This window comes from Microplitis mediator, chromosome 11 (genome assembly GCF_029852145.1).
Source record: "Microplitis mediator isolate UGA2020A chromosome 11, iyMicMedi2.1, whole genome shotgun sequence".
Lineage (NCBI taxonomy): Eukaryota > Metazoa > Arthropoda > Insecta > Hymenoptera > Braconidae > Microplitis > Microplitis mediator.
In genome coordinates this window covers 757,653-784,827 of record NC_079979.1, presented here as the reverse complement: position 1 = coordinate 784,827, position 27,175 = coordinate 757,653, and the positions used below count along the sequence as shown (strand labels likewise).

Below are 27,175 nucleotides of genomic sequence, written 5' to 3'. Positions count from 1 at the left end.
AGCTCAGGAGGTAAGAAATAATAGATATATACACGGAGAAAAAAATATAGTAAATTTTACTAAAAAATATGAGAATAATTACTAAATTTGGATAGTAATCTTGAAACGCTCATAATTTATATGAACAATTCATAAACAGATTAGCATATTTTACATGCCGTTTAGTAAATTTTACGATCCCATTTAGTAAATTCTACTATCCCGTTTAATAAATTATTCTATATTAGAATGGAAAAAAATAAAATTAAATTTTTAATAGTTTTTCAACTTTTTATTATCATTGATTAGAATTATTATTATTTCTATCATCTGTATTGGTGTTCGTGTGGATTTTAGTTTTTTAAAAAATCTCTTGATTCAACCGAGATTCGAACCCCGAACTCCCGCGCGCGAGTCCTTTCCAATGTCTGACGGCCCGATGTGTCCTTTGAACAAAAGTTTCAAAACTTGTAATACATCTTTGTATATGCTATCCCCACCAACTTTTAATTTTATATATACATAGTAGAATTTACTATATAGATAGTAAAAAAATATAATCGTCTTAGCAAAAAATGCATTACGTACACTGTAAAAAATCCGGAATGAATTCGGATTGAAATAAAATCCGCATTCACTCCGCCACTCAGAGTTCCGGAGTTTTAAAAAAAATCACTCCGCATGCGGATTTGGGAGTTTTTTTTAGCGGAGTGATCTCGGAGTGACGCGGATTTTATTTCACTCCCAATTCACTCCGGTCCGGAGTTTTAATACTTAGATAAATTTATATTAATTTATATGAAACTGCTAAACAATGTGTGTGTGTGTGTGTGTGTGTGTGTGTGTGTGTGTGTGCATGTGTATGTTTGGGTGCGTGCAGGTGTTTATGTGCGTATGTACACATTTGTGCGTGTGTGAAAATGTGTGCGTGTGTGCAAATGTGTGCGTGTGTGTGTTCGAATGTGTGCGTGCGTGTGTGCCTAAATATGTATGTGCGTATGCGTGTGCATATCAGCTGATCAATAATGTAATACGCGAATTTTTACTTCGATTTTATTATGCACGGAGAAAAATGTTGGTTCAAAACCTACTAATTTTTATTATGCTGTCGACGAAACTTGAAACAGGAAGGGAAGCATCCAAAAAATTATTATGCTCTTATAAAAAATTATTATGCCGCATCACAATTATTATAATGTATGGAAGTAATTTTTATTAAATCTTATCGATAAGTGTCTCGCGCGTAGTAAGTATTATGATACAGCATAATAATTTTTCATATGAGCATAATAATTTTTTGGATGCTTCCCTTCCTGTTTCAAGTTTCGTCGACAGCATAATAAAAATTAGTAGGTTTTGAACCAACATTTTTCTCCGTGTGTGGAGTTATATTTTATTAATAATATTTTCAAAACTTTTTGAAAATATTCAAAATTTTTTAGAGAATATAGTAATTTTTAATATCTTATTATGTAATTATTACTAACTAGTAAATTTTACTAAACGTTTAGTAATAATTACAATACAGAATGTATTTTTTCATATCTGTTAGTAAATTTTACTATAGTATTGTAATTTTTACTATACTTTTTTCTTCGTATATTTCTATTTATATATATTAAATTTAAACTTTATTTTTATTTATTTTTATTATAGGATGGCTTGATGAAGCAACGAAATAATAAGCAGGATAATCCTACTACTGTTGTAGACTCAAAAAAAATAATAATTAATTTTTTTAAACTAAATTTTGAGTTAAAAATAATTGATAAATTTCAATTGTCATTAGAAGTCAGCAAAAATGAATAAATATTTGTTATGATTACCAGGATTATGAGTTAATTATTTTTATGGAAACCTACTAATTTTAAATTTTACGGATTTTAAATAAAAGATCATAAATTTCTTTATTTTGATTTTACGTACTCGTGGCATAAAACTTTTTTACAGAAAATTGAATTTACGATGAAAATTCATATACACAGAGAGAAATTTATTGCAACTGTTTCTAGTAGAGTCATCAAATATCTTCCCATATCGTTATGGTAATAATTACTTGCAATTATAGGGTATAGGACGACGGATTTTCTGGAAAAAGTGGCCATTACTATGGAAACTATGTCCATAATTATAGTAACAGTTCCTGTGTTGCATGGTAACAAAATTATTGTAATGACTACCATACTCGTAAAGATTGTTCCCAAAAGCAAATACACGGAAAGAAAATTATGGCAGCGGTTCCCATCATTTTGTGAAATTTTTTCCTATACCATCATAGGAATTACGACCATAAATTATGGGAGCGGTTCCTATAATTATAGGAATGATTCCCATAATTATAGGAATAGTTCCTATAATTATGGGAATGATCCCCATAACACTATAGGAATGGTTCCTATAATTATAGGAATGGTTCCGATAGTAGTATGGGAATGGTTCCGATAATAGTATGGGAACTATTCTCATAATAGTATGGGAACTATTCTCATAATATTATGGGAATGATTCCCATAATGCAATTGGAATGGTTCGTATAATTTATCGGAATACTTTCTATAATATTATAGGAACCATTTCAATAATATTATGAGAATGGTTCCTATAATAGTATGGGAACTATTCCCATAATAGTATGGGAACTATTCTCATAATATTATGGGAATGATTCCCATAATGCAATTGGAATGGTTCGTATAATTTATCGGAATACTTTCTATAATATTATAGGAACCATTTCAATAATATTATGAGAATGGTTCCTATAATAGTATGGGAACTATTCCCATAATAGTATGGGAACTATTCCCATAATATTATGGGAATGATTCCCATAATACAATTGGAATGGTTAGTATACCATTATGGGAATCATTCCCATAATATTATGGGAATAGTTCCCATACTATTATAGGAACCATTCCTATAATATTATGGGAATGGTTCCCATATTATCATGAAAAAATTAATTTAAAGAAGTGTGGTAATCACTTCTACAATACACAGAAATATTATTAAACATAAAAACAAAAATTCAAACATTGAAAAAAAAAATCGAATTTGGCAAAAAAACATTAAAATTTTTAATAAGAATTATTTGTCAGCACAAAACATTCAAGAAAATTTTAATTTTGGGAAATTTCTACACTATTGTGCAAAAAAAAAAATTTTATGATATTATAGGGATGGTTCCCATAACATTATGGGAATAGTTCCCATAATATTATAGGAATAGTTCCTATACCACTATGGGAACCATTCCCATAATAGTATGGGAATGATTCCCATACCATTATGGGAATGGTTCCCATACTATTATGGGAATGATTCCCATACCATTATGGGAATGGTTCCCATACTATTATGGGAATTATTCCCATAATGGTATGGGAACTATTCTCATACTATTATGGGAATGGTTCCCATAATATATGGGAACTATCCCTATAGTAGTATAGGTACTATTCCCATACCATTATGGGAACCATTCCCATAATGCATAGCAAAACTTCCCATAATTTTCTTTCCGTGTACAAGTGCTCATCCTGTTAGGTTTGAAAAAAAAAGTTTGAATCAAAATTTATAATAATTAACTAACTGATTAAATAACGGGAAAAATAACTAACAAGTCATAGTAAAAACTGCCCGTTTAATTTGTTGTGATAATTTACGATATTTACAGTAACTAGATATCGATTATTATCCCGCTGTTGCATGATTTCCATTCTAACCTCAGGTTCAATGATGAAAAAAAATCATTTTGCTAGAAAGTCCCCGATAAATATTGATCTGATGACCCCAAAAAATATCGTAAGACATGACTAACAAAATTATATAAATTATTTCTACTAATCACTGATAAGTTTAAGATCGCAACAGCTTCCAAAAACTTTTGGTAAATGAATAAAAAAATTTCCGAAAAATAAAAAATTTCTATTTTTCCAAAAATTTTTTTAGTAAACTTCCGAACTCAAACTTTTAGAGTTTTTACCATCAAATCACGTAATTAGTCTCATTTCAATGGTCAATTTTTTGGCTATGAATTCAATTTCGATTTTGATGACGGTCAGTAAAAAAACCGCGAAAATCCGCGGATTCGAAAAAAAATTTTTTTTTTTTATTAAATTGGTTTAATTATTATCATTTTATGAGATATGATTTATTTACCATTTTTCGAGGTCATGTTGATGTAATTTTCTGTTTACTTATTGATCATAATTATTGACATAGATATCGAAATAAAAATTATGAACTTGCGAATAAAAAAATGATTGTGATAAAAATCGCGAATTATCATAAGATATTTAAAACGGAGTTTCGCAGTAACTGGTCATTACTTGAATCATTTCTTCAACATGTACGTCGATCGGGTTTAACTTTAATAAAAACCAAACTGTTAAAAAATTTAATTTAATTTTAACTTTTTTTCAGATCAAAAATCAAAATGTCAAAATTCATTTTGCTGTTATCAATTTTGATGTTGGTTTGCCTTTATGCTAATGCAGATCAAGATTGTAGAGGCAAACCGGTAAGTAGAAATCATAACAGCAAGAAAAATAAAAAATTTTTTTTTTTATTCCTTAAAATCCTCATAACTTTTTAAATTTCAATTTTACGAACTCGCGGATAAGGACCTTTTTTGTAGAAAATCAATTTTGCAACAAAAAAGTCTTATGACGCGAGCCTGTAGCTCTGATATTTAAAAAGTTTCAGCCCAAAAATCATTAATGCAAAAAAAAAAATAGATTCAAAATTAGAGAACTAAACAAAAAATTAAATTATTTTTTTTTTAGTGCCAAAGTGGTAGTGATTGTTGCCCGCAGTACTCGTGTGCAAAATTTAAGCTCCCATGGTCTTGCATATCTTATACGGGATCAACAGCCCTTACAACCCGACGTCAAAAATGACGCAGTTCTTTGAGTGAGTATCTAGTTTTTATTTAAAACCCGTAAAAAACCGCGGAATTGAAATTTTTTTAAACTTTTTTCGTTTCAAGTACAATAACTTTTCGAGTTTCAAATATACGAACTCGCAGATAGACTTAACCTACCGAGAATTAAATTTCCTACAAAAAAGTTTTGTAGCGCGAGTGTGTAACTTTAATTTTTAAAAAGTTGCAGTACAAAAAACCAGAACCGCAAAATTTAAAATAACAATTTTTTTTATTTTTTTCAAAAAAAAATTGTATAACTTTCCAAATTTCAACTTTACGGACTTACGGATAAGGACTTTTTCGTAGGGAATTGAATTTCCTACGAAAAAGTCTTATAGCGCAAGTCCGTAATTCTATAATTTAAAAAGTTATACACGGAAAGAAAATTATGGGAAGTTTTCCTATGCATTATGGGAATGGTTCCCATAATGGTATGGGAATAGTACCTATACTACTATAGGGATGGTTCCCATATATTATGGGAACCATCCCCATAATAGTATGAGAATAGTTCCCATAATGATATGGGAATGGTTCCCATATTGGTATAAGAACTATTCCTATAATATTATGGGAACTATTCCCATAATGTTATGGGAACCATCCCTATAATATCATAAAATTTTTTTTTTGCACAATAGTGTAGAAATTTCCCAAAATTTAAATTTTCTTGAATGTTTTGTGCTGACAAAAAATTCGTGTTAAAAATTTTAATGTTTTTTTGCCAAATACGATTTTTTTTTTCAATGTTTGAATTTTTGTTTTCATGTTTAATAATATTTCTGTGTATTGTAGAAGTGATTACCATATTTCTTTAAATTAATTTTTTCAGGATAATATGGGAACCATTCCCATAATATTATAGGAATGGTTCCTATAATAATATGGGAACTATCCCCATAATATTATAGGAATGATTCCCATAATGGTATACGAACCATTCCAATTGCATTATGGGAATAGTTCCCATAATATTATGGGTATAGTTCCCATAATATTATGGGAATAGTTCCCATAATATTATGGGTATAGTTCCCATAATATTATGGGAATGGTTCCTATAATTTATGGGAATGGTTCCAATAAATTATAGGAACCATTCCTATAATATTATAGAAAGTATTCCTATAAATTATAGGAACCATTCCTATAATTATAGGAACCATTCCTATAGTGTTATGGATATCATTCCCATAATTATAGGAACTATTCCTATAATTATGGGAAACATTCCTATAATTATAGGAACCGCTCCCATAATTTATGGTCGTAATTCCTATGATGGTATAGGAAAAAATTTCACAAAATTATGGGAACCGCTGCCATAATTTTCTTTCCGTGTAACTTTCCAAATTTCAACTTTACGGACTTACGGATAAGGACTTTTTCGTAGGGAATTGAATTTCCTACGAAAAAGTCTTATAGCGCAAGTCCGTAATTCTATAATTTAAAAAGTTATATTAAAAAAATGAAAGCCTCGAAATTCAAAACGATGTTTTTTTTTAATTTTTTTACCTCAATGTTTTATGAATTATCGGACATTTATTTTAAAATTTTGATTTCAGTGCGATTCTGCATCTCATCAACGGCTGCAGCAATAAATAAAAAAAAAAATTAATTAAATAAAGATGACCAACATATTTGTTTTACTTTTAGACTTATCATCAAATATGATTATTATTGTGTAGTACGACGATGTCTTGAAAATAAAGAAAATTTTTCTGGGTAAAAACTAAATATTGTGTCAGATTCACGTTTACTCCTACTCCTTATCCTGTAACACAGCGTAAACTATCGGCTTATTATAAAAATGATATATATCATAATTATTTGCTTCTCTGACCTGTTGCATCAATATTTATTTATATCAAATTCTGATTATTATTATTATCATAAAAACATATTTTCTCAATCAACAACCTAAATGTAAGTTCGGTTGAAGGTCACAATGATAATCAAGTGATTGAATCATTGCAATAAAATTTCAAAAAATTCTAAAAACTAGGAAAATAAAAATTATAGAGGAATTAAACTTTGACCTGTTTACTAAAGCTACACTAAAAAATTTTTTTTTCTATTTCGAAAATACTGTCTCATAGGAAATTCAATTTTCTACAAAAAAGGTCCTTATCCGCGAATTCGTAACTCAAATATATAAAAAGTTACAGCCCGTTAAGTCAATTCTGGAAAAATGCGCGAAATGAGAAATTTTTTTTTTTATTAGAAATAAGTAGACGTTGTGGGTACTCGTTCTACTGGAAATTCTATGTTCTGTAATAGTACGTGTCCAAAAATATGATAAAAATATTTTTTATTTATATCAAAATGTTTTGAGGGAATTCTGTTATTTTTGGAAAGATCAAAATATGAGCACAGATGGCGGAAAAATAAGCAATACACGGAAAGAAAATTATGGGAAGTTTTCCTATGCATTATGGGAATGGTTCCCATAATGGTATGGGAATAGTACCTATACTACTATAGGAATGGTTCCCATATATTATGGGAACCATCCCCATAATAGTATAAGAATAGTTCCCATACCATTATGGGAATGGTTCCCATAATGATATGGAAATGGTTCCCATACCATTATGGGAATGGTTCCCATAATGATATTGAAATGGTTCCCATACTATTATGGGAATGGTTTTCATAGTGGTATAGGAACTATCCCTATAATATTATGGGAACTATTCCCACAATGTTATGGGTACCATCCCCATAATATTATGAGAATAGTTCCCATGCCATTATAGGAATGGTTCCCATAATGATATGGAAATGGTTCCTATACCATTATGGGAACCATTCCCATGATGGTATGGGACTCATTCCCATACTATTATGGGAATGGTTCCCATAGTAGTATAGGAAGTATTCCTATAATATTATGGGAACTATTCCCATAATGTTATGGGAACCATCCCTATAATATCATAAAATTTTTTTTTTGCACAATAGTGTAGAAATTTCCCAAAATTTAAATTTTCTTGAATGTTTTGTGCTGACAAAAAATTCTTATTAAAAATTTTAATGTTTTTTTGCCAAATACGATTTTTTTTTTCAATGTTTGAATTTTTGTTTTTATGTTTAATAATATTTCTGTGTATTGCAGGAGTGATTACCACACTTCTTTAAATTAATTTTTTCATGATAATATGGGAACCATTCCCATAATATTATAGGAATGATTCCCATAATGGTATACGAACCATTCCAATTGCATTATGGGAATCATTCCCATAATATTATGGGAATAGTTCCCATACTATTATAGGAACCATTCCCATAATATTATGGGAATGGTTCCTATAATTTATGGGAATAGTTCCTATAAATTATAGGAACCATTCCCATAAATTATAGGAATGATTCCTATAATATTATAGAAAGTATTTCTATAAATTATAGAAACCATTCCTATAATTATAGGAACCATTCCCATAAATTATAGGAATGATTCCCATAATATTATAGAAAGTATTCCTATAAATTATAGGAACCATTCCTATAATTATAGGAGCCATTCCTATAGTGTTATGGGAAACATTCCTATAATTATAGGAACCGCTCCCATAATTTATGGTCGTAATTCCTATGACGGTATAGGAAAAAATTTCACAAAATTATGAGAACCGCTGCCATAATTTTCTTTCCGTGTATTTATTTGAGTGAAACATCTAAGTTTAATATCATAAAACATATGTGGCTTCTTATCGTTATTTGATATTAAGATGTTTGTTCAGCATCTGGTTAAATATTTGATTTTTTCACGGAACAGAATTTAAAAACCAGGAATCATTTCATCAATTTTGACAGTTATATACAAGTCGAAACTTTCAGCACTTGGAAGTATAAACAGGTGAGTGACAAAATAGTTATGATACTTTTCGATAATCGATTATTTGTAATACTAATTTAAAGATATGACTGTCGATCCAGAACAAGTTTAACTTGAAGCTTATATAGAATTTGCCCCTATCAATCTTTAGAAATTGATATTTTGGAAACTATCAATCGAACCTTAATCGACCACAAATGAAATTTGTTCCTTGAACCTTAAGCTTCAATTTGAGCTCAATCACGACTGTTAGATTCCATTTTTCTAGAAGTTATGAATTTCTAAAGCTCTGAATTCCAGGCTCAAAAATTGAATGTTCCAAAAATCTATTCTGATAACCCGAGTTGCTCGTCAAAAAGTTGGTATTCATTAGTTCGCGACCAACTTATCTATATGAAGAGTAAATTTTCACTTTATTTTTTAATTTTTTAATTATAGAGGATCTCACTCAATTATGTAAAAAAATTCGTAATATTTTTTAATACAATTTCGATTTAAAATTAATTGATAAATATTTATTAATATGAGATTTCAGTATAAATGATTGTCAGAATTAAATGCTAATTATTTCCATAAAGAATCATAAAAGTAAAATTTAACGGATTTTAAATAAATAGCTATAACTTTTTTCATTTTGAGCTGACGTGCTCGCGGTATAACACTTTTTTGTAGGAAATTTAATTTCCTATAAAAAAGGTCCTTATCCGCGAATTGATAAACTCAAAATTTAAAAAATTATGATACTTTATGTAAAAAAAGTTTTTTAAAATTTTAATTCGCGGTTTTTAGAGGGTTTTAAACGAACAGCTGTAACTTTTTAACTATTGGACTTATGGATTAGACTCTCAGGACCTTTTTTATAGAAAATTCGATTTCCTAAAAAAAATGTCTCGTTAATTTTTCTCATTGACTCACTTGTTTCTCTATAAAATGAAATTAAAGTAATAAATTTATTACTCACATTTATTATTAATTTTATTTCTTTTATTACAATCTTTACATTATTAACATTTATATACATTTATCCTAGTTTTCATTTATCATATTCATATATTTATATATATTGACAATTACTTATTATTTTTTTATTACAATCGCGGCAGCTTGAAAGCTTCATATTTTAAATTTGAAATTTATCTACAAGTGCTCATACGAAAATTTACAAAAATCGATTGTTAAATATATAAAGCACATATATATATTTATATATATTTAATAGTATTTATAATTAAATTTGATATGAGATCGATTTTGGTGCTGGAGTTATTTTTTATTTTTAAAAATTAGTTTCGATAAAAAAAAAAAAAATTTGTCTCTTAATTTTCTCTGCGCTAAGGAGTGGGGGGAATAATTTGAATATGACAATCGGCCTTATGTCAGTAAATTATCGGTAATTCAAGAACGAGGGCGCCGATAAAACTACCGGCGTCCTCGTTATTTTCCTGTTAGGTTTCTTCATTATCGACACTCGTCATCGAATTTCCGTGGGTAAGTGCCGTCCAAAGTGGACTCGGATCCAACGCTGGTGGCTCTGCCAGTATCTTAGAACCTCGTGGTGACCTACAATTGATAAAAAATTTTTTTTTTTACAGAAATCACAAAAAAAGTTTTCACCCATTTTTCGAAAAATTTTTTTCATGCTTTTAAAATTTATAACTCTCGAAAAAATTCATATTAAGAAATTTTTATTTGCTCAAATCAAAGATCAGACTTTTGGCTACAGTTTACTTTTTTTGATCGACAAATTTCGTTAATTAGTTTCCGAGATATCGGTCTCTCAAGAAACCGCGGAATTCCGCGGATTGAAAAAAAAAATTTTTTTTTAAATTTTAATAAATTACTTTGACGCCACCGGGGCTAAATGTTAGTCAGGACTACTGATCTCGAGTGCAGATGTCGTCTGTTCAGCGTCTGAACGTTCCTCGACGACAGTGTCCAGGTCTAAGGCCGGGATCGTCCTCAGAGGGCGGTCGCTCTTCAAAGAAACCGCTCGCGGTGGTTTTTCTACTCCCGCTGAAAAATAGATTTTTTTTTTTTTTATTTATTATACTTTTTGCTACCGCTTTTGTCGGTACAGAGAGAAAAAATTTTTTTTCCAAAGCTTTCAACTTTTTTTTTCCAAACGTTTGGGATGCAGATGAGATTCGAATGTGTATTTTTCCGATTCATTTATCTGTGAAATGTAAAACTCATCTCTTTCAGCTCTCCTGTATACATTGCGTATCAGAGTATTCAAATGTATCACTTTGTATTGATATTTTTTTTTTTTTTGGAACTTGAAAGTCGAAAATATAAAAAAAAATTACAAAAATAAAATCCATAATTTTTTCTTATCTATAAACTTAAATTTCTGCCTATCCATCATAGATACGACAAAAATGGTCGGATATAATTTTGTCGAAAATTTAATTTTCTACAAAAAAGTATTCTTTACTTTTTTTCATAATTTTGATAGTTTAGTCAGAATTTTGAGTTAAAAAGCTAGAGATTTAATTGAAATAGAAAAAGGTGGGAAAATTTTTCAGAAAAATTGAAATTCCGGCGAAAGGAATGGAAATATGGAAAAAATTTATTGATTTCATTTTGTAGGAAATTAAATTTTGAATAAAAATGGTTTCTTTAATTTTTTTTGTAAAATCAATACCTAGTCTGTGAATTGGACTGAAGCGCACAAGGTTTAGAGCTCCGTGGTCTAGGTCGCAGTTTCTTCTTCTCGCGCGTTCGCGGGCCAGCTTAGCTCTTCTTCTTAGACAACAAATAACTAGTAATGCTAGTAGTGGAAATCCCAAAATACATGAGATTATTGGCACAATAATACTTTCAGGTGAAACTGAAAAAAAAAAAAAAATTTTTTTTCTAAAATTTTTTTGAAAATTTTCTTATCATGTGGGTACTCATTCTACTCCTTCTTACTTCGAAAACCTTAAAATAACATCAATTTTTCAAAAAAAAAATTTTTTTATTTTTTTCTTATAAAAATTTTCGAAATTTTTTTTATAATTTTCTAGTCATGTGGGTACTCATTCTACTCCTTCTTACTTCAAAAACCTCATAATAACATCAATTTTTCAAAAAAAAAAAATTCTCAAAATTTGAATTTTTTTTTTATAAAAATTTTCGAAATTTTTAAAATAATTTTCTAGTCATGTGGGTACTTATTCTACTCCTTCTTACTTCGAAAACCTCAAAATAACATCAATTTTTCAAAAAAAAAAAAATTCACAAAATTCTAATTTTTTTTTTTTATAAAAATTTTCGAAATTTTTAAAATAATTTTCTAGTCATGTGGGTACTTATTCTACTCCTTCTTACTTAGAAAACCTCAAAATAACATCAATTTTTCAAAAAAAAAAATTCACAAAATTTTAATTTTTTTTTTATAAAAATTTTCGAAATTTTTAAAATAATTTTCTAGTCATGTGGGTACTCATTCTACTCCTTCTTACTTCGATAACCTTAAAATAACATCAATTTTTCAAAAAAAAAAAAAATTTTTAGTTTTTTTTTTTTTAAATTTTCGAAATTTTTTTTATAATTTTCTAGTCGTGTGGGTACTCATTCTACTCCTTCTTACTTCGAAAACCTCAAAATAACATCAATTTTTCAAAAAAAAAAATTCACAAAATTTTAATTTTTTTTTTTATAAAAATTTTCGAAATTTTTAAAATAATTTTCCTATCGTGTGGGTACTCATTCTACTCCTCCTTACTTCGATAACCTTAAAATAACATCAATTTTTCAAAAAAAAAATTCACAAAATTTTAATTTTTTTTTTATAAAAATTTTCAAAATTTTTAAAATAATTTTCTAGTCATGTGGGTACTTATTCTACTCCTTCTTACTTCGAAAACCTTAAAATAACATCAATTTTTCAAAAAAAAAATTCACAAAATTTTAATTTTCTTTTTATAAAAATTTTCGAAATTTTTTAAATAATTTTCTAGTCATGTGGGTATTCATTCTACTCCTTCTTACTTCGATAACCTCAAAAAAACATCAATTTTTCAAAAAAAAAAATTTTACAAAATTTCAATTTTTTTCTTATAAAAATTTTTGAAAATTTTTTTATAATTTTCTAGTCATGTGGGTACTCATTTTACTCGCCTACGTCTGGGACACCCCAGAAAAAAAATATTTTTTTTTTAATTATAAAAATAAGAAAAATTTTTTGTGACCTTTGGCGTATCGATCTAGAAAAAAAAGAGTTTTAATTACTAGGGCTAGAATAATGAGGAAAATGAAGTTTGCGAGAGCAGCTTGAAATTTAGATTTAAAAATTTTTTTATTTTTCAACAAAAAATATACGAGTGACTAATGAGTCGTGAGACATGAGTGGACTAAAGAAGTAGGCACAAAAGTGTTGAATAAATTTATTATGAGCTGAAATGAGTGTAAGCTACAACTGTAATGGAGCTTTCAAGTTTTCGCGTGAATAGTCGAGTCATAAAGAGTAAATTTAGTAGTTTGAGTACATCAAGGGGTTCTAGAGATGCTAAAGTTGCTGGAATAGCTGACAAGGGAAGTGGGATAAGGGGTGGGAGAGAAAAAACTCGGGCACTTACGGAAACTCTGGTGTCTATTAATAACGAGCTTTTCATAAAAAAAAAACTTAAAATTATTTAATTATTTCATTTCGAATTAATTAGGTCAGTCAATTATCTTTATTTATAGTACACTTGGCATTGTGCCAAGAGTTTAATGACCTGGGACATTTTTTTTCAAGGATAGAAGAAGCAATTTCGAGATTTTGAAATCTCAGTCCATAAGATTTTGTTTTTCTCGAAAATTAACAATATTTTCATAAATTTCAGACGATGGCGAGTAAAATGAGTACCCACATGACGGGAAAATTTTTCCAAAAAATATTATGAACCAAAAAAATTTCGATTTTGTAAAAAAATTTTTTTTTTGAAAATTAATGATATCTTGCGGTTATTGAGATGAAAAGAAGTGGAATGAGTACCCACATGACGGGAAAATTTTTAGAAAATTTTTATGAACCAAAAAAATTTCGATTTTGTAAAAAAAATTTTTTTTTCGAAAATTAATGGTATCTTGCGGTTTTTGAGATGAAAAGAAGTGGAATGAGTACCCACATGACGGGAAAATTTTTTAAAAATTTTTATGAACCAAAAAAATTTCGATTCTGGAAAAATTTTTTTTTTGAAAATTAATGATATTTTGAGGTTATAGAGATGAAAAGAAGTGGGATGAGTACCCACATGACGGGAAAATTTTTTAAAAAATTTTTATGAACCAAAAAAATTTCGATTTTGTAAAAAAAATTTTTTTTGAAAATTAATGATATTTTGAGGTTTTTGAGATGAAAAGAAGTGGAATGAGTACCCACATGATGGGGAAATAAAAAAAATTGTAAATTCAAAAAAAAATATAATTTTGAAAACTTACCCGTAGGGTAGATTACAATTGGTCGTTTCGATTGAGAAATCGGTGGTGATGTTGGACGTGATGTTCTTACTTGAGACATTTTCTGTAAAAAAATTACAATCGTGAATTTTTTTTAAATTTTGAGTTTTGAAAATTTTATTTATTACACACCCATGGCATTAAATTGTCGTGACAATTTAATGGGGTTCAGACGTTTAAAGTCGGGTATTAAATTTATCAATTTCACTCACTTGGAAGTAATGATCATAATAATAATGGAAGTATTAAAATCGATAAATTCAAATTTATCATGTTTCAAATAGAGCATTATTTAGGTCATACATATAACACTATTATAATAATTATTATTGAAAAATATTATCTTTCAATCAATTTCGCAATTATTTTTTCTTTATTGTAAATAAAAAAAAAAAAGTTTATCCCCAATTTATTTTCTCTTGTCAAAATTTCGCGATATCGTGCCGCGCTGACAGAATCACGCGATAATAATAATTAACCGGAAATGACGAGTGAGACCGTGAACTCGACCTTTAATATCGACAAATTGAAACTTTTAAAAAAAAACTTGTTCTATCTCTACTTTGAAAATAATCATGTGTAATTAGAATATGTATACTGGGGTAGGCAGCTAGAATTGTTTGTCGTAATGATTATGGATTAACATGGAACAAAGATAAATTTAAATAGAATCAAGTGCAATTAGATAAATTGGCGTTCATGACCTGGTTTTAGTATCAAATAAATCATTTTAAAAATAGTTTTATCGGATTAACTCTGTTTGAGATTAAATTTTATTTTTTGCTATGTTATTTTAATTAAAGACTTTTTTTTAGAAATGCATATATTTAAGTATAGAAGCGACACATCCTTTTTTAAGTTAATGACTGTACATATCTATATCTAACTTTCATCATAGATTAATCGAACGTCATTCTCGATATATCGAACTTCGTTCTTAGCATATCGAACTTCATTCTTGATACATCGAACTTCATACTCGATATATCAAACTTTATTCTTAGTATAACGAACTTCATACCGGTTCATCAAACTTCACACGCGATATATTAAACTTCATTCTTGATTTATTGAACTTCATTCTTGATATATCGAACTTCATACTCGATATATCGAACTGTATTCTTAGTATATCGAACTTCATACTTGATATATCAACCTTCATAATCGATATATCGAACTTCATATTCGATATATTGAACTTCATTCTTGATATATCGAACTTCATTCTAGATATATCGAATGCCATTCTTGCCGTATCAAAATCGATTCTCGATATATCGAACATCATTCTTAGTATATCGAACTTCATTTTATATATCGAACTTCATACTTGATATGTCAAATTTCAGTCTCGACTTGTCAAACTTCATTATAAATGCACCGAACTTCATAATCGATATATCGAACTTCATATTCGATATATTGAACTTCATTCTTGATATATTGAACTTCATTCTTGATATATCGAACTTCATTCTAGATATATCAAATGTCATTCTCGATATATCGAACTTCATTCTCGATATATCGAACTTCATTCTTAGCATATCGAACTTCATTCTTAGCATATCGAACTTCATTCTTAGCATATCGAACTTCATTTTATATATCTAACTTCATACTTGATATGTCAAACTTCAGTCTCGACTTATCGAACTTCATCCTAAATGCACCGAACTTCATAATCAATATATAGAACTTCATAATCGATATATCGAACTTCACATTCGATATATTGAACTTCATTCTTGATATATTGAACTTCATTCTAGATATATCGAACTTCATTCTTGATATATCGAATTTTATTCCAAAATGTAAGTTTTCAAATACTAAAGAAATATAAATTCGAAGATTAAAAACAAATTTATATAACATATGACACCAAAAACATTTTTTAATATAATTGGAAATTAAAGAATACAAGAAACTGCTACGTCGACTCTTATAATTGAAACTTGAAAATTAAATTACATGAAAATAATAACTTTAATTGAACAATCAACATACTTTACAACATACCGAAGGTATCAGAATTCTCATATATTACTTAGACATATATGCATGCATGTATAGTCATATAAGGACATAATATAATGTAACATCATTTCTCATACAAGATTCCAAGCCAGCTCATTCCACTAAGTGCGCGACTGTTCTCGGCACCTTAGCAATTAATTTTCACCCCCTTTCCCTTACACACCCTCTTCCCATTTTCTACCCTTTACTCACTCATTTACCCGCTACATATATGAAGATATATCCTTTTGTCTACATATATATATATCAAGCGTTCACCCTTTGAGTAACCCTCCTGCATATATTCCCTCAACTCATTACTCTTATAGCACATCGATATCCATAAATAGAGAAGGAAAAAAATAAAAAAATTTTTTTTTGTTGACATGAGGGAAAAAAATTATAGTACGGAAGTGAATGTAATAAAAAAATTTATTTACTTTTTTCGTAATTTATGGCAGGGAAAATGTGGTTTGGGGACAGAATCAAGTTATAAGTAGTGATTTATTGATAATGAAAGTAAAAGTACCGAAATAAACTCCAAGTTATCGATAATGTAGTTTGATGCATCGATAATGAAGTTCGATATTCTGAGAATGAAGCTCGATGCATCGATAATGAAGTTCAATATTCTAAGAATGAAGTTCGATGCATCGATAATGAAGTTCGATACTCTAAGAATGAAATTCGATGCATCGATAATGAAGTTCGATACCCTAAGAATGAAGTTAGATGCATCGATAATGAAGTTCGATACTCTAAGAATGAAGTTCGATGCATCGATAATGACGTTCGCTATTCTAAGAATGAAGATCGATGCATCGATGATGAAGTTCAATATTCTAAGAATGCAGTTCGATGAATCGACACTGAAATTCGATACCCTAAGAATGAAGCTCAATGCATCGATAATGAAGTTCGATAGCCTAAGAATGGAGTTAGATGCATCGATAATGAAGTTTGATATTCTAAGAATGAAGATCGATGCATCGATGATGAAGTTCAATATTCTAAGAATGCAGTTCGATGAATCGACACTGAAATTCGATACCCTAAGAATGAAGCTCAATGCATCGATAATGAAGTCCGATAGCCTAAGAATGAAGTTCGATGCATCGATAATGAAGTTCGCTATTCTAAGAATGAAGATCGATGCATCGATGATGAAGTTCAATATTCTAAGAATGCAGTTCGATGAATCGACACTGAAATTCGATACCCTAAGAATGAAGCTCAATGCATCGATAATGAAGTTCGATAGCCTAAGAATGGAGTTAGATGCATCGATAATGAAGTTCGATATTCTAAGAATGAAGTTCGATGAATTGATAGTGAAGTTTAATACGTCAACAATAAAGTTCAGTTTGTTAATAATGAAGTTAATTACAGTGAGAATGAAGTTCGATATATTTGCAATGAAGTTCGTATCAGTAATTAAATTTGATGATTCGAGAATAAAGCTCGATGTATCAAGAACGAAATTCGATGTATCGAGATTTAAATTCGATGTATCGAGAATGAAGTTCGATAACTCTACAATAAATGTCGATATATCGATCACAAAAGTCGACGCATCAATAATGAATTTCGATGTAACGAGGATGAAGTTTGATGTATCGGCAATGAAGTTCGATAAACTGATTCGATCTATCGAAGTGAATTTTTTGATCTGCCCTACAACTTCCCATTAAGAAAAAAAATTTTTTTTTTTTCATTTTTTCGTATAATTATCGTTCTACTTCTTTTATGAATATATATCATCATCATTTTGTGCTAAAAAATAAAATATACGAAATCACCATTATTCATCATGACGACAAAAACAACAAAGCCCCGTCATTTCCCCAAGTATCTACACACCATTTCTATAAACCAAAGTACAGAAAAAAAAGTGAAAATGAAAACGTGCAATAAAGGAACAGGTCAAAGGTAAATATAAACAAAGCCGCTGTAAAAAACCAGATGTAAATAAACATAAAGCGGGCATTGAAAAACGTGAAAATATAAATAAAAATGAGTAAATGTAAAGCCAGATGGTGAATTCGAATTTCCGTCACCAACAATCGTATTCTCGTTTTTCCACTCACTCAGTGGAATATTGGACCAATGAAAATATTGTGAGTTATATTTAAAACGACACCAAGATCTTGTCTCTGAGCACTTGATCCCATTTCTCTTTCTTTTCTCGTTATCCTCATGCTTCGACGTCTTCAGCGTTTTGTATTCACGATTTACTTATTTTTTTATCGTACCTTTGTTTAAATAAGTCCTGGAAAAATAAATGATTCGAGTGCTATGACGCAAAACGCAAATACTACTGAAACAATAGTTAAATTCAAGAATTGAGAACTGAAAGCGTTTAATCATCGTGGTAAATTTTTTACTTGAGGTTAGATGGGCCATGTTTGGGCCTTTTTCATTTCTGTGTTCATCAGTAAAAATAATTTTGCCTACAGAAAATTTTTCGATTATGAGACAATGCGTGGGCCGAAATTGGCCCACAGGTAAAATCGGTCATTTTTTATTTTTCGGAGTGTTGGGTAGTTAATTATTGGGACAAAAAACATCAATTTTATAAAAAAATCGTACATAATGAATAAATGGGCCAATATTGGCTCAAAAAATTTATGGGCCATTTTTGGGCCTTTATCATTTCTATGTTCATCAGTAAAAATAATTTTTCCTAGAGAAAATTTCTCGATTATGAGACAATGCGTGGGCCGAAATTGGCCCACAGGTAAAATGGGCCATTTTTTATTTTTCGGAGTGTTGGGTAGTTAATTATTCGGACAAAAAACATAAATTTCCTCCAAAATCGTACATGATGAATAAATGGGCCAATATTGGCTCAAAATATTTATGGGCCATTTTTGGGATTTTTTGTAATAATTAACGATAGGAATTTTTTTTAATAGAGAAAATTAATAGATGGGTCAAAATTGGCCCAGAAAAAATTCCCTAAATTCAGATATTTTTCAAAGAACGCCATTCCCAAAATTATAAGTTAATTTTTTATAACAGAAAACTGTACAAATTGACCAAAATTGGGCCAATCAAGTGGACCATTATTGGGGCTACCAAAAAATTCAAAGTATTGTTTTAAATAACGAGTTTAAATTGAAAAATTTGTTACTACTTTAACTTTACAAAATCGGCTGACGCCAAAATTGGCCCACATCGAAATTTTTTTATTCGACCCAAGATTGGCGAAGGAGTAAAATGGGCCATTTTTTTAAATTTACTTTTATCATCAATATTTTTTAAAGGGTGAAATTCTAAAATGTATAACAAATTTCTATAACGGGACAAATAGACAAATTGGCCCAGTCAAGTGGGCCACTGTTGGAAATATCAAATAAAAATCAAATATTTTTTCTCACCAATTAAAATTCAAAATTTTTCACTACTTCAATTGCACCCGAAATTGGCCCGCTCCAAGATTGACCCAGTTTACCACCGCCAAAATTGGCCCACCCCGAAATTGGCCCATTTTATTTTTTCTCCCCTAAATCACCCTGTAACCCAAAATGACCCCAAATTTCCCCCAGAAAACCAAAATTTGCCCATTTAGCCCAAGATTGGCCCCGAAATTTTTAAAAACGCAGAATCAAACTCTTTTGCTATAAATGTAAATATTTATATAACTTTTCTTAACAAAATACTTACTTTAGTATCGTCAGCCGTGAATTTATCGTTGATTCAAGCGATAACATGAATAGGCGAAAAGTTTTGCCGTCTCGTTATCGAGTAAGATAGCCTTGGCTCTACTATGTATATTGTACAAATAAAAAAAAACAAGTGTTTCGGCCGTGAGCGTAGGGAATAGACGGTCACGGGTGAGGGGTGGGTGTGGGAGGGAGTGGGAGTGGTAGTGAAACTTGCTGTACAACAGAATTCGCTACACGCTACCGTTGAGTAAGAGACTGGTGAAAATACTCAAGGTGGAATATAGCCGAGAAAAAATACGTAAAAAACATAAAGTTGTTGGATGGTTTGTTTTAGTTACTGACTAAACTTTTTTTTACAGCCCTAAGTTGTGTGTAAGCTGTCCAAGCTTCGACTGTACCTTCAAACTCGCACATAATAAAGTTTAAGATAAAGTCGGGTCATCTCTATCTGATCTTGTGGGCAATAATAATCATTATTTTCCTCTGGCTGTGATGTAAATATATAACATGGATGAATTGTATTGGTCGCGTAATGAATAGAAATAGGAGGCAATAAATGTGAGTGAGAGTAAGAGTAAAAAAATTTGATAATGTTTATGGTTATTTTTGTTGCGGTGGACAAAAGGAAAATTTATTGCTCGGAGTTGGGGAATGAAAGATGAGGGAATGAAGGCTGATGACCTGAAAGTTGGGTCAGAGAGGTAATTTTTTAGTGAAAGACGAGAGGGAGCTCAATTTTTTAAATTTAAAAGTGATCGGTTGGATTTTGGGAGATATTGGGTGAGAAAAGATTTATGGGGAAAGAATTAAGAAGAGTTTTAGAGTTAATGTAAAAGTTCTAGACAATTGAGGTAATAATTTTGAAGACTAAAAAAAAAATACTCCTAGAAAATTTAATCTCCTATAAAATTCCTAAATTTCTGAAAAAAAATCTTCTAGATAATTCTTGAAATTTCGGAAAATTTTAAACTCCTAGATAGTTTTTAAACTTTTAAAAAAGTATCGGTCTTTTGGATGATTCTTAAGCTTCTAGAAAATTTTTAATGATTTAAATAATTCGTCAATTTCTAGAATATTTCGAATTTCCTAAAAATTTTGGAAAATTGTCGATTTCCTAGATAACTCTCAAACTGTCAGAAAATTCTAGACCTTCTAGATAATTTTTAGACTTTTGAAAAGCTCTTGATCTTCCGGATTTAGTCTTTTAAAAAATTTTAATTTCCTAGATAACTCTTAAGCTTCTAGAATGTTTTTAATCTCCTAGATAATTCCTAAATTTCTGAAAAAAAATCTTCTAGATAGTTCTTGAACTTTCGGAAAATTTTAAACTCCTAGATAGTTTTTAAACTTTTAAAAAAGTATCGGTCTCTTGGATGATTCTTAAGCTTCTAGAAAATTTTAAATGATTTAAATAATTCGTCAATTTCTAGAACATTTTGAGACTCCTAAAAATTTTTTAAACTTTTGGAAAATTGTCGATTTCCTAGATAACTCTTAAACTTTCAGAAAATTCTAGAACTTTTGAATAATTTTTATTTAGGATTTAGTCTTTAAAAAAATTTTAATTTCCTAGATAATTTTTAAGCTTCTAGAATGTTTTTGATCTCCTAGATAATTCCTAAATTTCTGAGAAAAAATCTTCTAGATAATTCTTGAACTTTCGGAAAATTTTAAACTCCTAGTTAGTTTTTAAACTTTTAAAAAATTATTGGTCTCTTAGATGATTCTTAAGCTTCTAGAACATTTTGAATGTTTTAAACAATTCTTCAACTTCTAGAATATTTTGAATCTCCTAGAAAATTCCGAAACTTTTGGAAAATTCTCGATCTCCTCAATAATTGTTAAACTTTCAGAGAATTTTAATCTTCCAGAAAATTTTTAGATTTTTAAAGAATTCTTGACCTTCTGGATAATTTTTTAATTTATAGAAAGCTCTTGATCTTCTGGATAAATTTTAGTCTATTAGAAAATTTTAATCTCCTAGATAATTCTTAAACTTCTAAAAAATTATCTTCTAGATAATTCTTCAATTTTCGGAAAATTTCAAACTCCTAGATAATTCTTAAACTTTTAGAAAATTATCAGTCTCTTAGATGATTCTTAAGCTTCTAGAAAATTTCGAATGTTTTAAATAATTCTTCAACTTCTAGAATATTTTGAATCTCCTAGAAAATTTCTAAACTTTTGGAAAATTGTCGATTTCCTAGATAACTCTTAAACTTTCAGAAAATTCTAGGCCTTCTGGATAATTTTTAGACTTTTGAAAAACTTGACCTTCCGGATTTAGTCTTTTAAAAAATTTTAATTTCCTAGATGATTCTTAAGCTTCTAGAAAATTTTGAATGTTTCAAATAATTCTTAAACTTCTGAAATACTTTGAATCACCTAGAAAATTCCTTAACTTTTGGAAAAATATCGATCTTCTTAATCTTAAATTTTCCGAAAATTTTAATCTTCTAGAATGTTCTGAATCTCCTAGAAATTTTTTAGACTTTTGGAAAATTGTCGATTTCCTAAATAACTCTTAAAAAATTTTAATCTCCTAGATAATTCTTAAACTTCTAGAAAATTTTCATTCTCTCAGATAATCCTTAAAGTTTTAAATAATTCATAAATTCCTAGAATATTATCAATCTTCTAATTAATTTTCAAATTTATATATAAATAATTTTCGACTATTGGAAATATTCCAAAACTTCTAGAAAAATTTCACGAAATAAAAATGACAAAATTTATCTTTTAATACCGCGATAATTGTCACGGCTATAAAAAAATATCAAAAAGCTTTCCCTGTAAAATAAAATAACAGTTTGTATTCCAATAAATAAAATATAATTGAAAAGAACCAACAGCTCTCGGGGGAAAAAAAATAATAATAATACTAAAAACCAGTGGTGTGCCAAATGTTTTCTCTGGTGCAAAACTCCGTGCGACATAAATTTGTCTCTGAACGTAACAAATGGTCAGCAAACTTGCTAGTAACCGAAGAGTTGGCCACGGAGGCCAAGGGAAAAGAGAAGGCAGGACTCGGAAAGCTAGAAGACGGCAGGATACCAGCCCATGGATCCCTGAGGACATTCAACATTGTTCTGATCTCAACTCTCTGCTCTCTGGTCTCTGCTCTCTGGCTTGACACGGCTGCCACAGAGAGCTTTGTAGTGGTAGGACTAAACGCTAGGTGCTACGCTTCGCCCACCCCGACCCACGTCTTCCTCTTCCTATTCGGCCTGTACATGAAAGTGGTCAAACTCGACAGCTAGGCAATGCATTTCAATGGTGAAATTCCTAATGCGAGTTGTCGGCGTGACCTCTCCATTTGCTTATCCCGAACCGTTAACTCTGATCTATTTGCAAATATCCTAGCTTTAGTCCTAGTTTGCTCTCTTAATACTTGGGCAAAGTAAACTTTGTCTAATCTCTATGGACTATAAATCTGTCGTACGGGTTATTATGGGTAGTAAAGATTTTAATAAATTATTCAAATTTTTTGTACATAAATTTTCCTAGAAGATTTTTTTTTCTAATAATTCAATTTATTTAATATTCTAGACGTTAGTTTGGAAAAAAATTACTGATTCCACGGAATTTTATGTATTTTTTTGGTCCGAGAAATATTTTAGGCCTTTGGAAAATTTTCTAAGACCTAGAAAAATTTTCTTAGATACCCAGAATTTTTTTAACGCAAAAATGTTTTTTGAGTCCTAGAATTTTTCTAAGACAAAAAATTTTCTTAGATTCCCATAATTTTTTCTAAGACATTAAAAAATTATCGAGGACTGATAATTATTTTAAGCTATAAAAAATTTAAGACAGAATTTTCTTAGACTCCTAGAATATTTCTAAGACTTAAAAAAATTGGAAATTACTCAAAAAATTAATTCAAACCTTATAAAAATTTTTCAAAGATTTCTAAAATTTTTCTTGGACACAATGAATTTTCCTAGACTCCCAGAATTTGAATGTGACTTATAAATACTATTATAAGAATCCTAGAATTTTTTAACGCAAATTGTTTTGAGTCCTAGAATTTTTCTAAGACATAAAATAATTGGCAATTACTCAAAATAATTAATTTAAACCTTACAAAAATTTTCAAAGATTCCTAAAATTTTTCTTGGACGCAATAAATTTTCTTAGACTCCTAGAATATTTCTAAGACATAAAAAAATTGGCAATTACTCAAAAAAATTAATTTAAACCTTACAAAAATTTTCAAAGATTCTTAAAATTTTTCTTGGACGCAATAAATTTTCTTAGACTCCTAGAATATTTCTAAGACATAAAAAAATTGGCAATTACTCAAAATAATTAATTTAAACCTTACAAAAATTTTCAAAGATTCTTAAAATTTTTCTTGGACGCAATAAATTTTCTTAGACTCCTAGAATATTTCTAAGACATAAAAAAATTGGCAATTACTCAAAAAAATTAATTTAAACCTTATAAAAATTTTTTTAAAGATTCCTAAAATTTTTCTTGGACACAATGAATTTTCTTAGACTCCCAGAATTTTTCTGATTCATAAAAAAAATTCTAAAATCACAAATTTTCACCAGGTCTTCTAATTACAACTCGACGCGACACAAAAAAAATCTCATAAATTATTGTCTCTATTTATTTATCCCGCAATTATTTTTTTTTTACATTCATTATTCGTCTCTGTACTTGCATTGTACTAAAAAAAACTAGGAAGTGTAGTCACTATAAAAAACAAGTAATTAACTTATACTCTTTTATCTCAAGGCATAATATATGAGACAGTTGATATCCAAGCACATTATTTATAATTTTAGAAAATATTATTAAAGGTCTAGAAAAATATATGAAAATCCATATCATATATTATTAAAGCGTCAGCACAAAAGTGGCCTATTGCTGAAAATGTAAGAAAATATATTAAATGTATATGACGAAAAAAAAAACCCTCGTATTTTTTAATTTAATTTAATGTATAATTTAGAATGTCAGTAACATATATTTATATTTAAACGAAATAAAAAGTTGAAAAAGCTGTTTCTGACGTGATGGTTACCTTTACCTTGACTCTTTACTATTTCACTGATTTTTCAAGTACTCGTATTCTATCGGATATAGGACTTTAAGAGAAGAAAAATAAATTTTCTCAAACATATCAACTGCTACTTGACATTCTAACCTACTAGTACATTCAATTTTTCATCGTACTTTTAGCGTTATTTTATTTATACCTTCGAATTGAATTTGAATAAAATATATGTGATATAAATTATTTAATTATTTTAAAATTCTATTTATTTTTATTTCTACACTCGAGTAGTAGTCATAAATTCAAATGTTTATTTTATTTAATCCGTTAAATTTTTAACGTATAAAATATTATTGACTCCTAGAATTTTATTTTTTTCTAGAGTGATTTTGAATTCTCAAAATTTTTCAATTTTTAGAATTTTTCAATTTCTACAATTAATTTTATTCCTAGAATTGAACCAAATTCGCATTATTATATTATTTCAACTTTTCACTTTTTTTCCCAGGTATTTAAAATTCCTAGAATTTTTAATTCCTAGAATTTAATCCAATGCAATTTACAGTAAGATTAATTTATTTCTTAGAATTTTATTCATTTCGTCTGATTTCGGAATTATCCGACTTAGAATTTTGTTCACTCCTAGAATTTTTCATTCCTAGAATTTATTCTAATGCAATTTACTAAAAGATTAATTTTTTTTTCGAATGTTATTCATTTCGTCTAATTTTGGAATTATTCGACTCTTAGAATTTTGTTTACTCCTAGAATTTTTCGTTCCTAGAATTCATTCTAATGCAATTTACTGTAAGATTAATTTATTTCTTAGAATTTTATACATTTCGTCTAATTTTGGAATTATTCGACTCTTAGAATTTTGTTCCTTCCTAGAATTTTTAATTCCTAGTTTTAATCTAATGTGATTTATAATAAAATTGTTCTAGTTCTTAGAATGTTTTGATTCTTGGAGTGTAATCCAATGCGTTTACTTTGTAATCATGTTAAGTTTTAAAATTCTTTTCAATTCCTAGAATTTTTTTTGAACTCTGTTTAATGCCAATAGTTTGTATTTCAATTGTTTTTCCAATTCTTAGAATTTTTTCGTTCCTAGAATTTTTTATTCCTTAAATTTTACTATCTTAGAATTTTTCATTCCTAGAATTTCTGTGCATGCTACAAAATTTTGCATCTAAAATTTCTTTCTACCTTTAGGGAATTTTTATTTTACGAAATTATTATCCACTCCTAGAATAATTATCAACTCCTAGAATTTTTTTTCCTAGAATTTTTGATATCCTTTTTTTTATCAGAGATATCATCATACGTCCTTTCTTATACAGCCTCTAGTTTTCTAGGAGTCCCAGAATTTTTCACCCGAAAAAATTCTAGGACTCCTAGAAAAAAATTCAATTTTCAAAATCGAAAAAAATTACTTACCGAGTTATAAAAATCCTTTTTAGTAAAAAATACAATTTTTTTACATTTCACCTAAAACTCAGCACAAATTCCATTAGCTCACTGATGACTAAAAAAAAGTCGATAAAACAGATTTATAATAATAAAAATTTCAAATTTAAAAATAAGAACTCGTCATAATTTACGGTCGCCAGTCATGAAGACATTCAAAGACCGAAACCAAAAAAATAAGGAATAACTCGAATTACTATTTTGTGCACTGGCGCATTCAATCTGGCGCGAAGCCAAGAAATATTCCAACTTGCAGAGTTTCCTCCAATAAATTTTACTTTCACAGTTCACCTTAGCCCGGTTTATTCAAAAGGAAATCACTAACCTCAAAAAATATTTTTAAAATCTTTTTTATCGGCGCCAAAACTGTTTTACCGACAATGCCAGTAAATAAATTCGTAGAAAATTTTCAATAAATTTTTTTTTGTCTTACGCTCGAGACCGCGTGCGATGGGAATATTCACAGAGAAGCGGTACCGTTACGTCTGCCCTGACGGCCCTCGGCCGACTAAACCTCATGAAAGCGATAACAAGACAAAGGAGCGAGAGAAGAGTGAGATAAAGCTGCGCAGACTCTACGAGCAGGTCATACGCTTTCATGTTTTAAGAATTACTACAGGTAAAAAACGTGCTTTTTTTTTTTTTTTTTAATCAAATTGATGTCTACGTTACTGATAAAATATTTATTTCAATTTTATTGACATATATGACATATATGTAGATATATATTTGAATGTAGAATTAAATCCTCTGGAAAATGAATACCCAGATGCTCTATTCATTTTTAACCATCGAAAATATTAACATGTATTTCAATATATAGAAATATATTT

At 28.9% G+C, this 27,175-nt stretch overlaps 2 protein-coding genes and 1 long non-coding RNA gene across 3 annotated transcripts; 2 read left to right on the top strand and 1 right to left on the bottom strand.

Moving 5' to 3' along the window:
• Positions 1-4,273: 4,273 nt before the first annotated feature.
• LOC130677322 (uncharacterized) lies at positions 4,274-6,646 on the top strand. Its single transcript, XR_008991575.1, has 4 exons — positions 4,274-4,333; positions 4,408-4,504; positions 4,770-4,896; positions 6,475-6,646. It is a non-coding gene; the product is annotated as an uncharacterized LOC130677322 (long non-coding RNA).
• Positions 6,647-9,742: 3,096 nt separating this feature from the next.
• LOC130677160 (uncharacterized) lies at positions 9,743-26,872 on the bottom strand. The gene is made up of 5 exons (XM_057483801.1): positions 26,313-26,872; positions 14,163-14,244; positions 11,398-11,583; positions 10,595-10,766; positions 9,743-10,313 (listed from the first exon to the last, which is right to left on the bottom strand). The coding sequence occupies exons 2-4, from the start codon at positions 14,239-14,241 to the stop codon at positions 10,618-10,620; spliced, it is 414 nt and encodes a 137-aa protein (XP_057339784.1). The 5' UTR covers positions 14,242-14,244; positions 26,313-26,872; the 3' UTR covers positions 9,743-10,313; positions 10,595-10,617.
• On the top strand, positions 16,841-17,893 carry LOC130677722 (uncharacterized). The gene has a single exon (XM_057484574.1). It carries the CDS (start codon positions 16,841-16,843, stop codon positions 17,891-17,893), a length of 1,053 nt encoding a protein of 350 aa, XP_057340557.1.
• Positions 26,873-27,175: the final 303 nt, after the last annotated feature.

Coding starts and splice junctions, on each gene's coding strand:
- LOC130677160 (XM_057483801.1), bottom strand. CDS start 14,241: ATGTCTCAAGTAAGAACATCACGTCCAACATCACCACCGATTTCTCAA. Junction 11,584..14,162: donor AATTGTAATCTACCCTACGG/GTAAGTTTTCAA, acceptor TTTTTTTTTCAG/TTTCACCTGAAAGTATTATT. Junction 10,767..11,397: donor CAGTCCAATTCACAGACTAG/GTATTGATTTTA, acceptor TCTATTTTTCAG/CGGGAGTAGAAAAACCACCG.
- LOC130677722 (XM_057484574.1), top strand. CDS start 16,841: ATGAAGTTCGATGCATCGATAATGAAGTTCGATACTCTAAGAATGAAA.